This window comes from Saimiri boliviensis, chromosome 14 (assembly GCF_048565385.1).
Source record: "Saimiri boliviensis isolate mSaiBol1 chromosome 14, mSaiBol1.pri, whole genome shotgun sequence".
NCBI classification, from domain to species: domain Eukaryota; kingdom Metazoa; phylum Chordata; class Mammalia; order Primates; family Cebidae; genus Saimiri; species Saimiri boliviensis.
Window position 1 is genome coordinate 69,122,538 of NC_133462.1, and position 17,826 is coordinate 69,140,363.

The window sequence follows — 17,826 nt, forward strand, 5'->3', positions numbered from 1 at the left end:
CTCCCTATTTCAAATAAAAGGGAGTTATCTTCTGCATTTTTTCTTGTTTAGAATTAATGCTGACCAAAGGCAAAAGAAACTGTGAAAATATATCTCAATTCAATGTGTTTTTCAGGAATTCTGAAAGAGCCTATAAAGGGGCAAGAATATTGTCCTGAGCTCAAATTCAGAAGTTTACAAATATAAATTCACTCTTTATTATGTGACTGACTCTTTTTCAGAATTTGAAAATTGTAATTTTTGGAGACAAGATGATCTAGGATTCATACCCTCGTTATCAAAGTGTATTTATGCAAAAACATGTCTTACTTGAATTTGGAGAACAATCTTCATCTTAGAATTGATTCATTAGTATTAAAAGATATTCTATTTAAAACTGAGGACTTTAAAATAACCTCAATTTCTTCCTCTTTGAGAGAAACAGTTATGCATACATTTTTAAAATGCATTGAGAATGAGTGATGTAATTCTCCTGCTCCACTATTTTTGAGTAAAGAGAGCATTAAATTTCTATAAATTTTATCTTCAAAGTAAAAATGTAGTAGTACCAAAATCCTGAATCTTAAGAGATTATCACAACAATTGTGAAACATAAAATCTGGGATATGGTGGTGTAAGCTTATGGAAAAAAAAAAAAGTTTTAGGCTAAAGTTTAATGTTTGTAGCCATACGCCATGTAAATGATTTTCTCTGGTGTTACTGAGTTGTAATGTCAAAATCACCTTGCAGAAATAATTATATTATCCGCTCCTCAACCATTATGCATTTTCCTTCTCACTTCACATATGTTCGGAGTGTTGGGACATGACCCCAGTATTTTCTTTTCCTTATTACTGACACAAAGGTGCTTTAGTAGCATTCCTAAGATTGTTCTTGTACTGCTTCTGCCACTAATACTTGAATCACTGAAAGATAAGAAAATTCAGGGACCATTCAACTGGAATGGGGATGTTAAAGAATCCTATACCTGCCTTATGAAAGATCTGAATTGCAGGACTGATGACACGTTTTTCATCCAAAATGTGGCTACATGTTCCTATATGAAGAGATATATTAGAAGTATTTCATGAATATTCTGCATTTCTACGTAGTAATAGATAGATAAATCTCCTACAAAATTTAAGGCATATAGTAGTGCATTTACTTCGGCATGTGCAATAGGATAATCTTTATATATTTATGTAATGCATATATAAAGAATATATATATTCTTACAAAGAGGCTGTCAGTACATTGTTATGGAGAGAGCATGGATTTAGAAATTATGCAGACCTAGGCTTGAACCTTCCCTTGTGTTCAATAATTCTGTCTTAGGTAGCTAACCTAACACTTCTTTGCATCTTCATTTTATGATCTTTAAAGTGGTAACACCATCTTCCTCACACAATTGTTATAAAAGGAAAATAATAAAGTTTCTGGTATACAGTAGGCGCCCAATAAGTGGCAAATATCATTCTACACAAATACAAATGCACTCTACACACAGGCGTTACCTAATCTTGAAATTCAGTACAGCCAGAAGATGATCAGGTATGCATCTAAATGCATAATTTTATAATGTGGCCCCTTAGATGAAAAGACTGCATTAGAAGTACTCCAATTTTAAGTTATTCTTCAATTTTCTAGTGCTCAACTAGGGAATATGTTCCCTAAATACAGAACGTAAGCTTCACGTACTTTTTTTCTTTTAAACTCACCATGCAACCCCACCCCCCAAAAACCACGCTTACATTTATTTTTCTTTTTCCTGTTTACTTTCCTGTTGATACAAATCTCATTTTCATAGTCTATCATATTGAAACCACTTTTACTATAAAGGCTGCCCAAATGAAGCTAAGAGAAAATTTTGAAATCTGAATGGTTAAAGACGCCAGGCAGTAGGCCAAGGCTATCATTCTCTGTATCGACACTGAAAAACATTTTCTCAGAGAGCTTGCTGCATCACAAGTCCATCACGGTTAATTTTGTTTATTCATATGTGGGTGTCTAATTCTAATGCCCACTTGGGTTCCTCCTGTCACTGACTTTTATCTGTGCCTCCCTTACCACTCCTCTTGCATGAGATTTTCAATACATACTAATTTTATTCACAACCTTCACTACAGGGCGAGTCTTTGCCCTTTCAGTATGTAAGGCTTCCTGTCCTCTCTGGTTTACAGTGACGTCCCTCTGTTCAGCACTTGTGGTTTTCTCAACATCACACTCATGATTAGAATGGCGTATTGTTAGAATGACATGATTTTTGAGGTAGAAATGAGAGCTTTCTAAATCTATTATGAATGTTGTCTAAAGAAGGAAAGAGGAGGCCAGGTGTGGTGGCTCATGCCTGTAATCCCAGCACTTTGGGAGGCTGAGGTGGGCGGATCACCTGAGGTCAGGAGTTCGAGACCAGCTTTGGCAACATGGTGAAACCCCATCTCTACTAAATATGCAAAAATTGGGCTGTGGTGGCGTGTGCCTGTAATTCCAGCTACTTGGGAGGCTGAGGCTGAGGCTGAGGCTGAACCCGGTAGGCGGATGTTGCAGTGAGCCGAGATCACGCCACTGAACTCCAGTCTGGGCGGCAGAGCGAGACTGTCTCAACAACAGCAACAACAACAAAAAAGAAGGGAAGGACTGCTACAGAGCTGGGACTCAAAACCAGTCTGCCACATTCGGTAAGTCAGGTTTCCATCTCCTGCAACACGGCGTCTTGTATTTTGGGGCTGCGGCTATGCTTTTTGGATTTATTACTATTAATCTCTTCTACGGTTGTCATTTCACCTATTTATGCCTTATTTTCCCCACGAGAATGTAAATTTATGGAGACCAAAGATAGAGCCTTTGAAATTCTGTCTGCTCTTAACACCTTACACAAAATCTTGCAGTTGGGCAGGAATGTAACAAATACTTTAATGATTGGTTACCTGGAAAATCTACACATGGAACATGTAATACATCCTGATACCAAATGCCGATGATTTGTTCTAATAGTTTCTTGCAACTGTGGTTCTTCTTCACTGCAAGTGATTAAGAAGTATCTACATTTTAGCCTTCAGGATTGATGAAGTCTACAGCTGTGCTCCGCTCTAACCTGCGTTTGTTTTACCTGCGGTAGAAGGTCCAGGCAAAGGCGCGGCTTTTCTCCTCCGTTTGATATCTCCCGTGCATAAGGATCCTAAATGCATGCTTGTTTGCCTACGAGTAATTATCAGAAAAAACTATTAACAAAGAAGAGAAAAAAGACATAAATACACAGCTTGTATAATCTGAACCTAAATCAAAACATTCTCAACAAAGATGGAGCACACAGTAAAATCACCAATCTTGTTTATATCGAAACATAATTACGTTTGTTGACAAGCATTCAGCAGCTAAATGCGCCATCATAAATTGTTACTGGAATGAATAATATAAAAGGAATGCTTTTTAATTTTCAAAACTGGCAATCTTTCTGGCTCAACATAAAATCAAGCACTGTTGCTTCTGACAGGAAAATAGCTAAGATTAATTATCTAAAGAGATCACAATATTGTTGCTAGGTTATCAATTGGTTACTAATGCTTTACTGTCAGAACAACATTTATTACAGGAAAAGTATAATCAATTTCTTTTAGGATATTATGCAGCAGTGAATTCTCTTGAAACATTTTAAACAGAAAGAAATAGTGATGCTTCCCTTATAATTCATATGATTAGAATTCTTCAGTTAATTATTTATTAGCTGAGTGAGTAAACGTAATTTCAATGTGTTAATGCTGGTCTGCTATTCAACCATATAACATGATACTGGATTATATTTTTAAAAACATGATATACAAGAACTGAGAAGTGGACCTTCTGCTATTTTTGGAAACAGCTATTATACAATTAGATTATTCTGTCTAATCTTGGTCTCCTAAGTGAAAAGCTACATTAAAAAATAAGAAATGGACCAATTAGAAATCAAGACTAATACAAAGAAAAGGAAGGATTTAAAGTCTTCAAAGTTTTCAAGCTATGGAAAGATTCTGTGTTCATTTCCTGCACCATAATCCTTGATGTAGGGTTGGGATAGGGCCTGGGGAACATGAAGCGGAAATAAATGAAGTATGTTTATGATAGCACATGTTCTTTTAGCAATACAGAGAGATACCTGATAGTATCCTGAAGGTTGAAAGAAACTAACTTGAAAATAACCAGATTATTAGGAAGAAAAAGGGAAAAATTAACTAAAATTAACTCAGGTAAAATTCAAAATTCAAGATATATATTTAAACAGATATTTAAATATAATGAAAAATTAATGCTGGAGAATAAAGTTATTTCAAATATAGATTTTATTTAAAAAGCAAAAAGTACAGTCATAATTAATGATCTGGATAATCCGAGGGCCACATGCAGCCAAAACAAATATACCACAAAACCTTATCGACATATCTTAACAGTAAATGGGCATTTGTCTGGTTTTCTCTTCTCTTTTTATTAAACGCACACTGTTTCTGCTATAAAATAACTATAACGATTATGATATTTCAAAAAATCTTTCAAAAATTCATTCTAACTTAGCTCTGCTTTCCTCTCAAAATGTTTGTGAACACGCATGACTGTAACATTTTTATTGGATTTTTAGGTATGGTTTTGGTTTATGATGCCAAGAAAAATGAATAGTTATGACTGTGTCTACTTTTTAAGATTATATACACATTTTTAAAAAGTAGAATGATGTCACAGAGAAGATATATTCTTTTTGCATGAATTTTAAAAGCAAACATATATCAGTATCTACTATGGAATTAGCATAAGACTCTAGTGGTGGTGAAAACGGGGAGGGTGGGGAAGAGGAAATGAAACTTTCCATTCTTATTATTGGAAGAATTTAAAGTCTGAGTGGAGAAAGAAAACATAAAAATGTGTATATAAAATAATTAGAGACAGCAGGCATAACCAACTTTATTAACTAATGTATTATTTAGTCCTTACAACAATCCTAAATATGCTGCATCCAATATACATTTTTTCCTTGGTAGAATAAAATGTGTGCTCCCACAGAAAAACTATGCTTTCAGGAGTACACTCCTCAGTCGCTAAATGCTAATTCTGTGAAAGCTATTTTACTACTCTACGTTGTAGCTAACTCAGAGCAATGGGAAATACTTCTTGACTACAGAAGGGCACATAACTTCTGTCCTGTGGAAGGACACCCCTCCTGTCTGTGGAAAAGCTAGTTTTGTGTCCATTTGAACATTCATTTCAATAATCCCTTACTCCATGTCCCCTTGCGTTTCTTTGCCTTCTCCTTTCAACTGGTTGTAACATCTGCCCAGTTCCCTCACGAGCTAAGGAGTTAAATACAGTCTTTAACACATAACCCATTTTATATCCCTATGTGAGTCATAATATTACCTTTTTGTAAAAAAGGATATTCTTTCCCAGTTCTTACCCCTATTGAAATCTCCCCTTAGCAAAAGACTGGAGTAAGGTTTACCTTCTGCAGAGCATATACAAGACAGGCTCAGATACCAGAAATAGCTGAGGAGGAGGGGAAGGTACCATTCTGAAAACAGGGAACAAAGTGGGAATCTGAATTCTGCAGTGTGGTTTTTCTGTAATCGAGCTGTGAAAACCAACTTATGAACTAGCTACTTCGAATCCTCTCTGCAGGTCAGGTCTTCTATACTTGCTGCTGAACGAATTCCTGAGTGATAAAAGAGTTTGCTCTGTTCAGAGTTATGACTAGTTCAGGATGTCTGCAGAAGAGCGTTTGCAGAAGGGACCATATAACAAGAATGGAGAAGAGCACGGAGGCTGGATCATGGGGCCATATATGCCACCTTTGCCCCATGAAAATGTTTGGGCTTAACAACTGATATGGACCCATTAAAGGTTTTATAAAAAGAGAAGGAAGTAGACCAGATGCATGGGTGCTGGTGGAAGCTCGAGCTGGACAGGGCTGAGACTGAAGAGAGAGGAGACCAGCTAGGTTTGCCATAGTTCAGACCAGGCGTCCCCAAACTACGGCCCGCGGGCTGCATGCGGCCCCCTGACGCCATTTATCCGGCCCCCCGCCGCACTTCAGGAAGGGGCACCTCTTTCATTGGTGGTCAGTGAGAGGAGCACAGTATGTGGCGGCCCTCCAACGGTCCGAGGGACAGTGAACTGGCCCCCTGTGTAAAAAGTTTGGGGACGCCTGGTTCAGACACACACTTCCTCATCTCAGGAACGAAGACTACAGAATGATGCAAGTTACTGCATAAGGAAACTTCCTGGATGTACAAATATGATATATCAGTAAAAACTTAAAAAGAACTAAGGCTGGTTTCATTGATTTCAGATACATTTAAACTCAAACTAAGCTAAAACAATTATTAACCAGTGTACATTTCTTAAGAAACATATTTTTAGAAATAATCAGAAGAAATACATGAGTGTGTGATATTAGATGCTCACTGTGACTGTTAATATCATTGATTTCTACTTATTTTGTTATTGCACTAGTTATATATAATTGGAGTATTCTAATTGCTTGAAGATAACTGTCCCAAGTCAATATTGCCTTTATAACCATTTTTTCATACTTCTTAAAATGTATTAGGTAGGCCTATTTACAAAGACAGTGAAAAACAAACCTCAGGAACAAACCAACTCCCTCTTCTATTTTTTTTTTTTTTTTTTCCATCTGCTGGACCAAACATTTTGGCTATCTTCACAGAGCAAATGGAATATAACATTTTCATTCAACACAGCTACATAAAGGAAAAGAGAAAAATGTTCAAGGAGAATAAAGTTAATAAACTCAGCAGCATTGAACCGGGAGACCCAAGCCCTAAGAAAAACAGCTAGCTCTATATTTCAGTAATTCTATCAAGAATTGACTATCTGCTACAGAGCACTGAGAGATCTGGATTATTGATCAGTAAGATTACCCCATTTAGGCTTGCCCCACGCCCCCCCTTCCTTCAGACAGGTGCAGTGGAGTTGCTACAAATGACACTAAATAAGGTCTATCCTGTTATTTAGTTGTCACTCTTAATGTAAACCATAGCAGTTATTTTTTAATTTAAAATCAATGAATGTCTCAAAGGCAGCCTTGTTTCTTCAGTCTAAATGAGTCATTTGTCTTTGCAAAGCAGAACACTTGGAATATTACTCAAGGTGATGGTTGGCATTTTCAGTTTCTTCTTTCTGTGGTGTTTTGAGCTAGACAATGCAACGTCCCAGGAACAGACCCAAAGTTATTAAAGAACAATATTAAGGTCCTTTTGTTAGGTTTGTCAGAAAGACACCAGTCAATTAGACAAGTATATTTGTTTCAGCTGGAATTGCATGGGGAGGAAAAGCGAGACAAATCAAAACCAACCTATCCTGAAGTGGAAAGGATAAAGAAATAAGGCTGTTTTGTTACAGATCTGTCACTTAGGATTTAAAGCATGGTTTCCTGTGTGTTACTTCTGAAAATTTTCCTATTAAATATTAGAAAAGCAGAACTCAAAAAGAAGTCTTTTTGCTTTCTTCTGCTTTTTAAACAGACTTCACTTGGTCTTAAAGGTTTGCTGCAAGCTATCCTTTAAATGGGGTGGGGCAGGAAGCTGGACATCTTATCCGGAGGGAGAAAAGTAGAAACAAAACAACAACCCAATAAACTCAAAACAAAAAAACAGAAGCAAAAACCCTACTGAGAACCACCTTGCCTGAAAACTTGACTTTTGACATGGGCTGACAAGGACTGAAGCAGGCAGTGTCAAACGCAATAATATTAAAGAGAAGACAATAGGAACTTGTCTCTTCCTTCTATGCAATTACAAACAGAGGCTATTCAGAGAATTAGGCCTAGTTAAAGCTGCCCCCTGGATAAAATGTGTTCCTAAGCAGCCTCAGACAAGCTGCAGAGGAGAGAAAAACAGACGTGACTATGGACCCCGGCATTTGGCAAGAACACTCACTGTCAGTTAGAAAAATATCAGCCTGGACAGGGCGTCAGCTGCACAGAAATAAAGCAGGTCTGTGGTGTCACTGGAGGAGCATCCCAATGGCAGAGAGAAGGATGGGGGTTGGGAAACCCAGCCCTGTGTGAACTTCCTTTTCTAGATCCAAATCATCCTCCCCGCTTTGCTCGGTGTCAACATGTCTCAACGTATTAAACTGAACAGACAGACATCAGTATCCAGCTTTTTTTCCCTTTAGTACCAAAATACACAATACAGTAAGTACCAAGTACTTTCAAGTACACATGTTTTTTAACGACTAGGAGGATTGCATTAAATCCTTGCTTTTTTTTCCCCCTTTTTTCTTATTTCCGACAGTCTCACGGTCACTCAGGTTGGAGTGCAGTGACGCTGCTCACTACCACCTCCGCCTCCGGAGTTCAGGGGATTCTCGGACCTCAGCACCCGCCCCCACCCCCACAGCAGTAGCTGGGACTACAGGCACATGCCATTATGCCCTGCTCATTTTTGTATTTTTGGTCGAGATGGGGGTTTTACCATGTTGGCCGGGCTGGTCTCGAATTCCTGACCTCAAGCGATCCACCCACCTCGGCCTGCCAAAGTGCTGGCGTTACAGGTGTGAGCCATCACGCCCGGCCAAATCCTTGTTTTTAATGGTGTTTTCTTTCAAAGCAGCTTTTGTGCATGCTCTCTTTGGACATCCACAGCAAGCCTTTGCATTTGGTATTGTGGATCACAGCCTGACCAGTTCTCGACTCTGGCCTTCTCTCCTGATGGCTTTGGTCATTCAACTTCACATTCTGCCTCAATCCCAGCTACCTTCGCTTTGGAACACACCTGACCTTAGCAAGAGGTGGTTTAAGTGTTAGCTCAGTGCACTGAAGTTCAGTACTTGGGTTTCAGTAACTGGGTCCAAGCTTTATTCTAGACTTATCCTACCTTACCACAGACCTTGTAGTAACTTAGTTCTTTGAGAACTAGGTAATTGCCTTGACCTCCTACATGCTCAAGTCCTGGCCCTGAAATGTAATCTGGTGATGGAGGCTCTTTCTAATGCTGCCTGCCAATGCTTCTCCAAGCATCCGCTGACCCGGCTCCTATCCCTGTTCACTGCCTACCTGTTGAAAACTCTTGACTCTATGTTGGTTAACCTTCCACCTGAGGCTCTGCCCCTTAGACAGAATGATCTGCCTGCCGGAGTGTAGTTCGTCTCACTGCTTCAGATGGATCTGTGCTGTTCGTGCCTCTTCCACCCTAGAGGGTTTGAGTCCAGGCTTCCTTTTTCCTAGTCCACTTTATCCTGCTAAGGGAACTGATGGCCTCTCCTGGAGCTACTGTTTATCGTGCTTCCTATGTGCCTAGCGTGAGTGAGGCACTCATACGGATGGGAGACAGGGAAATACCGGGTAGAAGAGGGCGGTTCCCCGGCAAAGGCCCCACCCTCAAGCCTAGAAACCTGTGGCCCTAAATAAGAACAGGCATTCCTGTTTTTTGTGCCCAAAAGTTGCCTTTGGCCTGTCACACCTCCCTATCCTGTACCCATATAAACTCCAGGCCCCAAACTCCAGCAGCAGACAAGGAGAAGACAGACAAAAAAGCAGAAACACGGCAGAACGGTATGGCAGAGAGAAGAGAAAAGGGAGCATCTGAACATCAAGAAGAATTTGGCTGGGGACAGTCAGAGAGGAGGAAGACCGCTGAACAATCAAACTCCAGGGGAAGATCTGCTCCCCACTCCATCCCCTTCCCAGCTCCCATCCATCCCACTGAGAGCCACCTCTACTCCACTCAATAAAACCCCCGCATTGGCCATCCTCAAGTCCATGTGTGACCTGATTCTTCTTGGGCACTGGACAAGGACCTGGGTACCCAGAGGGTACTGAACCGGTTAACACTCAGGCCGTCTGTGGATGACAAAGCTAAAAGAGCACACTGTAACACACATCATGCCCATTTGGCCTTTGGAAGTCACAGGTACTCACCCCTAGATGCTACTGTGGGACAGAGCCCCAAGATGCTCACCCCTGGCTCCTGCTCCTGCCCAACTGCGTGCTCCCCCTCCTGTAAGGGGTTTGAGTGCACACAGTGGCCAAACAGACAAGCCACACCCCTGTTGCACCCCCTGCAAGGAGGGACAGGGAACACTCCGTTTTAGTACCACTGTGTCAGGAGGCTTCTGAAGGAGCTCAAGAGCTTCCTTTCACTCCTGCTTCCACCCTGCTAGTCAAGGACTCTCCTGACTCCTCAAAGCAGTGTCAGTGTGGCTGAAACGGAGTGTGCAAGGAGGTGAGATGCAGGAGGCAAGGTGGGAGCCTTCAGAAGGGTCAGGAACCCTCCTAAATTATGTGCAAAGTACATGTATGAACACTTCTCTAGCAAGAGGATGCATGAATTTTATTTGATTCTGAATGATTAAAGGAGAGGGTTACTCAAATAGACTCAGTAGTTTTAAGCCAAACTATTCATAATCTAAAATAGAAAATACTTGTCTTAAAATGTCTCTGGAATATTTAAAATATGCCATATATATAGGTCGGCTTTTAAAATCACAATATCAAAAAACACAGAATAGGTGTGTACACTAAACTAAAATATCCAAATCAGTGAATATGCATACATGTTGAAAGGTGTGGAAGACTGCAGCAAAATACTGATGATAATGATTTGTGTGTGATGGCATTTTGTGGGAATTTTCTTCTTCACACTTCTCATTATTATTGGTATTTTTTTTTCTTTCTTATATTAAGCATGCAACAAAAGATACAAATTACAACTAGATTAATTAGAAGACAGTAAAACAATGGTTGATAAATGTAAGTGGTTTTGGCAGCTGGATGAATTTCTCACAGGCAAAGTCAAGGTTTTCACACTGTGGCAGCTGTGGTGGAAACTCAAGCTATAGGTTGCATTGGTTTGATCTGCATTTGGGATGAGCCAGGGAGTCTAGACATGTTCCTTCTGGTACCACCATTTCTGCTTTCTCATTAGAGCTTTGTAAAAGCCGGCTATCGATGTTTGAGAAAGCTTTTTACCAGCCTTTGGCATGCTACTTACATGCTCTGTGCCTCAATTTCCTTAACTTCAAGAATTATGATTCAACTAGTACTTACCTCAAACGATTTTATTCAGAAATCATTTATGTAAAACATTTTAGCACAGTGCTTATATAATCAATAACTGTTAGCTATTACTGTTATTATCATCCCCACCCCACAGATAAGAAGCCCAGGCACAAAAAAGTTAAGTAATTTACCTACGGTCACAGTTAAAGGGAACGATGAAGGCACTTTGCCATACAACACACACAGAAGAATGCTTAGCGAAGTGTGTCGCTAAAACACATACCAAATAAACACACAGCAGAGTAAACTCATTACATCTGAAAACTGCCATTAGGCTAAAATAAAAGAAGAATTGGGGTCATTTAAAAAACTCATGTAGGTTTTTTTTTTTTGTAGTTAATAAAAAGTTTTTCCTCATTGTCCATTTCTGCTTGCTTTAAATGGGTCATAACATACAAGAATGAAGCACTTATTTTCATTTCAAAAACTCAATTAAAACCTACAAGAGTCCTTGACACGAAAACCCAGTGGTATTCTGACATCAGCCTACTGCTGCAGATTCTCTCTTGGCCACCATTTGGTACTTTCTACTTCGAGATGTCTTGCTTCCTTCATATGGTATGTTTCATGCGCTATCTAAAGCATAGAGGGACTGCTAGTCTAATGACACCATTCCGTGTGCGTGTTAAGAAATACACATCACCATATTCCTAAACAGCTCAGTTAAATATTTCTTTTGTACCACTTCATTATTCCACATAAATGATAACTGAAAATGGTAGTGACTGTTTTATAATATTCAGGTAGTTACTACAATTTCCCTAGCATATGTAAAGGAAGACATTTCACATCTGGAGGAATGTTAATCTTTCACGGAGCAAGTTATTCAACGGGGTTTCTAAAAATGGATTTGGGAGACCTGCTGTTACATCTTACCTTACATCATGCCCCATATTTTTACAGGTCCTTCAGATTTTTTTTAAACAACTGCTAGTCACCAAGACCATATATATGTGCTAACGTTAGAGCAATGTATTCTATCCACTTAAAAAATTTTCTTTCTATGTTTCCTAATTCTGTCCACCTTAGGGAGCCTGCTTTTTTCCTTCAGTTCTCTCAGTGCCCTCAAGTCTAAATGTTCTTTCTCCTCTTTGAACTTTCCTAACATCACTACTTTTCCAAGTGTTTTTCTATTTCCATATCGATCTGTGCATATTGCTGTCCATATCTTATATAGTAAGATACGATAGTTTGCCTCAAGATATTTTCAGATTAGAGGAGACTGTCAGTTAAATATATACGGAAAGCAACTTGAGGCCAAGAACCGTGTCTCATTCCCAGAACCCAGCTTTGCTTCTTCATATATTAAAAGCACAAGAAAAGCTTATTGAACTAAAATGAATAAAACTATTTTAACAATTATTTCAATATTTCATTTGGCAACCAATCATGAATTTTTAAAAATAGTAACACTTCTTTCTTGAACTGTTATTTAAATTCACTCAGAAACATTCCCTTAACAATTGACATATCTTGACAAAGTAGCAGTTATTCCACTAGAGGCTAAACTAAACAGAAAGAAGGGTAAGATAACTACCACCCTCAGGGAGATCATAGCCTAAGGTAAGAAATGAACATGAACAATAAATTACTATACAATTTAATAAATCCGCTGGGCTATCATAGCAAACCACCTCTCTGGGGAAATTGAGGAAAATTCATTTCGTCTGAATTGAAATTTGGATATTGTCTCTCCAAGTAGAATCTGATATTTGAGGCATCTTGGAGTATTCTGTTATTCTTCATACCACAGTACCTAGGAAATAGCAGGCACTTAGTAAACTGTTTACCTGATTCTGGGCTATAATCATACATTCTGGAATCTGTTTATCATTGATATTTAGTGTAGAGTTTCAATAATTATGTTCATTGTAATTTGCTTAAAAATGATATCTTGGATCTCACATAAGAAAATCAGACTACAGATTCAGATATAATCCCACACTCTCTCTTTGATAATGACACTATTATTAAACGTTTCCTAGGATGCTATGGTTGCCATTTATAATATCTATTAAAAAAAATTATAGGATATTCCTAATACTCCTAACTTTTTAAAGGGAAGTCCATTCATTTATTTATTTCCGCATCCACTTCATCTAGTGCACTATATGATATTTGGATATGCTTGATGAATTGATCTTTCACTGTATTCCTCTGTTTGATATCTCAGACTCTAAGCCAAGCTCTACATTCCAGTCTGAGGTAGTATTTTAGAACAGACATGTGCTAAGTTTTTTCTTTCACCAGCACAGGGAATAACAGAATTTAAAGAGCAAAGTAGAGGATATACATATTTATATTTATTTTTCCATTTAATACATGTTGGTTTCTTAAGTATTGGAATTTATTATCGGAACTACTAAGAACATCCAGGCTCACTGAGTTCTAACTATATAAGAGGTATTATGCCAGTTATTTTTACATAGTATAATCCTCATAAAACTCATTACATAGCTGAGGACTCTGAAGTCCAGAGAGACTGTTACTTGTCAAGGATAACATGAACGGAAAATTAGTTATTGTATTTGTACCATAGCTTTCCTGACTCCAAGGAATTCCCTTTTCCCCATGACCATACGACACCATCCAGCTTAGTTTATTATACCCTACTTAAGAAACTTCTGCTACAAATCTAATGCATGCCATGCCCTATGCCATCAGACAGGAAATACATTTTTTATTGAGAAATAAAAAAGATACGATGTTCATTTTCTAGGGGTTCAAGTCGATTGATCATGTTTGAAAAATGATTCCAACCCAGTTTTCAAAGAGAATCCCAAGCCAGCATATAAGGGCATTCTAGGCCGCTAGGTGAGAGAACACATTTGCAGAGGCACAAAGGCACTAAAATGTGCACATGACATGCCATATCTGTGTCTCTGTAAGCAATTCAGTATAACTGGAGCTGGTACATATGGAGCAGTGGGAGGAGATGACACCTCTCTGCACACATCAAGTTTTAGTAAATTCAGTAAATCTGTCTATTCACAATTATTTAAAATTCCCCTTTAAAAAGCCTTCTTATTTAATTTATGCTATTTATTAATCATATTGACAAACTGAATCCAATGGAAAAGTCCATTCCATAATTCTCTGTAGACACAATTCTGGAAGTTGCTGCTCTCAGGCAGAGATGGAGTCAAATGTGGATCCACTTCCAACGTAACTCTTGAAGTTGAGATGCTTCACTCATTTAAGAGAGTCTACAATTTACCTACAGAATTAGTTGGCAAATACAGGCTGAAGAATGAGTTCAGCTTTGATTTTCTGCAAAGTGTCTCATGACTTTGGATGTTGAGGAAAATAATATGGTAATGGTGATGTAACAGTTCTCGATGCTATAATGTACACTTGCTGAGCAGGACTCCTAAAGAGCAAGGAAAAAATGTGCTTGCTATTTTTATCTCCATATTGAGAAGACTAGATGTTTTAGTATTACCCCTGAATATCAAAAACTTTTGAAATATACAAGAAGTTATTTCTATTTTGAAATATGTCAGACAGTGTTACCATGTAAATGCAAACTTACTTGCATTTAGGTTAAAATATTGCTTACTGGTGGAATTCAGCTGGAAACCTATGCACAGTTGAAATGCCAACTCTTTTATGCAGCCTCTTCTGACACCCATTGCCAGAATAATCACTTACTCATGGGAGAAAATAGTATCTTCTACCTTAAACTACAGCTATATATGTGCACAAAATAATATTCTAGCCAGATTATCCATTCCTTGAAGGTAGTAAGGCCCACATCTGATTTATTTATTTAAGTACATTTCCCTTACCAGTTACATGCCTTGCCATATCAGGTACTTAATAGTTATTGAATAAAATTTAACAAGGCATGCCATTTTTAAAATTAGTAATTGTTTTCATGTAAACCATTCTTTTTTATTGTGGTTCCAATTTCCTTAATATGCAAGTGCTTAGTTATAGAACACTACAAAACTTATTTGGTCAATTTCTTGGGCTTTGGAATACAAATACCTGCAAAATCAAGCTTGTTCACTGAAGCTAGTTTTTACAGTATATGCACATACCTTAATTCCAAAATGTTTCCCTTTCTACATAATTTTGCATTTCAGTAAGTGTAACTTTATATAAAGAATGCTTTCAGTCTCTTCTCTTCTATGATAGTTTTTGGTAGATAAATGTTATATCTATAAAATTTTTACAGACTTGTTAGCAAATATTCACTAGACTGTAAAACATACTGTAATAGCTGGATGAGGTATCAGGAGGCTTGTGATGAGTACATGAACATTAATGTTCAACAATTGGGAGGAAGAGGATTTCAGGATCCTCCTAATTCACTTCAATTGAAATAACTGGAAAGTTGGGGTGCATTCACTTAAATTCAGGACAGTTTTGCCATTAAGATCTTAGAACCAAAGGCACTTTATAATTTTGTTAATTTGGGTCTATTACTTGCTGTATTTTAAGAGGTCTACTGATTTTAAATGTCTATGGAGAAAAATACTACCCTATAAAAATTAACTTCAAATATAAAGTGTCTTTTCCTGTTCTCATTTTTACAATGCTTTTCTGTAGAAAAACATACAAATTCCTATGTTTTATAAATTTCAGAAATCAAATGCCAAATGATTCAACAATGATCAGGTTAGTCATAATTTTTAAATGTTGTCACTTTTCTTTGCACATACAAAAATCTAAATACTGTTTAAGTGACTATTTTAGAAGAATCAACAGTTTTGCTTAAAGGCAAGATAATGGATTTCAGAAAGCAGTCAAGTTTACTTTTAAATGGCATAGAAATAAGACTTAAAAAAAAGACACTGCTGTATAAATAAATTATCCACCATTTGACCTCAGAAAGTTATTTAACCCTTCTGTTTCCTCCTATGTAAAATAGGAATAATAAGAATTACCTCATAAGGTAATTTTCGGAATTAAATGAGTTAAAATACATCATTGACAGTCGATGAATCTTAGTGGTTATGGTGTTAGCTATAAACATGATGGGGAAATATTTTTATTCAAATAAAGTCATATATTTTAAATTCTGTTTTTTCATTCCTCCTCGCCCACCCATCTACCCCTCTTGTGAGGCAGTGCAGCACAGCAGTTAAGAGTGTGGATTCTGCAGCCCAAATGAGACAAAGCCCAACTCCTGCTCCCTCACTTAACCACCTGGGTGAACCTGGGGAAGTGAGCTAATCCTTTCATACTTGGCCTTTCACATGTGTAAAATGGAGATGATAGCACAACTGACCTCACAGAGTTGACGTGAAGATTAAAGAAATGTGTGCCTCACAGTATGTATTCAATAAATGGACCTCATAATTTCCCAAAAAAGGAAATTTATATAAAATAAACTGAATATGGCATAATTTGGCATTTTTGAGGCCCAATCATAAGCACAAAAAAGTAGAGAAACTCTGCGGTTGAGATCATATTTTATTGCTACAGTACAAACAGGAAATAGAACAGATTTATTAGTAGCTAATAAGGTCTAAATGTATTCTACAAACTAAAATACGAAAGTGTCATTTATGCTAATACAGCAGAACACAGGATACCAAATAATCGCTTCTCAAGCTGATTTCCCGCAACACTTTATATATTTTTTTATGAGTCTTAAAATCTACCCTAGAGAGCGTATAGTTTGGGATGTAAAACTAGTTCACTGCAGCTGGTATATGGCATTCAAGGTAAGAAGTAATTGCATATGAGGCTGAAAAAATAAGAAAGGCTAGACCAGAAAGGCCTTGCAAGCCATGTTTAGGACTTGATTCTAAAGGTAATGAGAAGCCATTAAGAATTTTTAAGTAGGCCAGTAGGATGGCTTATGGCTGTAATCCCAATACTTTGGGAGGCTGAGATGGAAAGATTGCTTGAGGCCAGAAGTTCAAGACCAGCCTGGGCAACATAGCAAGAGTTCATCTCTACAGAAACAAAACAAAACAAAACAAAAGGCAGGCATAGTGGTATGCACCTTGTGCTAGCTACTTGGGAGGCTGAGGCACAAGGCTAGCTTCAGCCTAGGAATTCAAGGTTTAAGTATAAATAAATAGGTTTGGGTTCCCCAAAAGTAATTCTGGTTATGATATGGAGAATGGGGAAGAGATTCTTTATCTGGTTATGAGGTGGAGAATGGTAAAAAGATCTTTATGATAAAGAGAACAGGGGTGAGAGATTGAAAGGAGTAAAACACAGAATCCAGGTTTTTCTGGCCAGAATGTAAGTTCCTGGAATGCAGACAGAACAGCATCTGGGTTCCATACGTATCACCTAGCCCAGTGTCTTTTATATACTCAGAATAAAAGGCACTTAATGGTGTGTGAAGGACTGTATGAAACATCATTTGTTTTCTAGAAACAGGCAATACCATCCTAAAAGAAAGAAAACCCTGACTATTTAGTACTCCAATAATTTACTTACCCATTTAAAAATAAACATGCTATGTAGAAGCCCTAAATTGTAGAATTTAACAACAACAACAACAACAACAACAAAAAAGTCATAGAGTATTCTGGGAATATGGTAGTGAAGACACTATTGTTGAATGTGTGTAATAACATGTAGCATTACCAAAAACCCTGGACACCAATACCTAGCCAACAAGATATTTGCCAAATCTTCCCTTCCTCATCCTCAAACCGGTAGCTGAATATAAATTATTGGCAGCTATGAAACTCTGTATCAACACTTGGGCAGAAAAAAGTAGAGGAATCTGCAAATGGCCCCAAGCACAGGAAAATCTCCAAAGCGCTACCACTCAATGGAAAGCACAGGGAGCCAAGATGAAAACGGATGCTCAACCTAGGAAGTGTTCC

General features: G+C 37.9%; 1 protein-coding gene across 1 annotated transcript in view; it reads right to left on the minus strand.

The window, feature by feature from the left end:
• The window catches only part of GPATCH2 (G-patch domain containing 2), a 200,146-nt gene that overhangs the window by 23,662 nt on the left and 158,658 nt on the right, over positions 1-17,826 (minus strand). Inside the window, exon 9 of the mRNA XM_003930346.4 lies at positions 3,089-3,177. Within this exon, the coding sequence (XP_003930395.2) occupies positions 3,089-3,177 (89 nt within the window). The remainder of the gene's footprint in view (positions 1-3,088; positions 3,178-17,826) is intronic.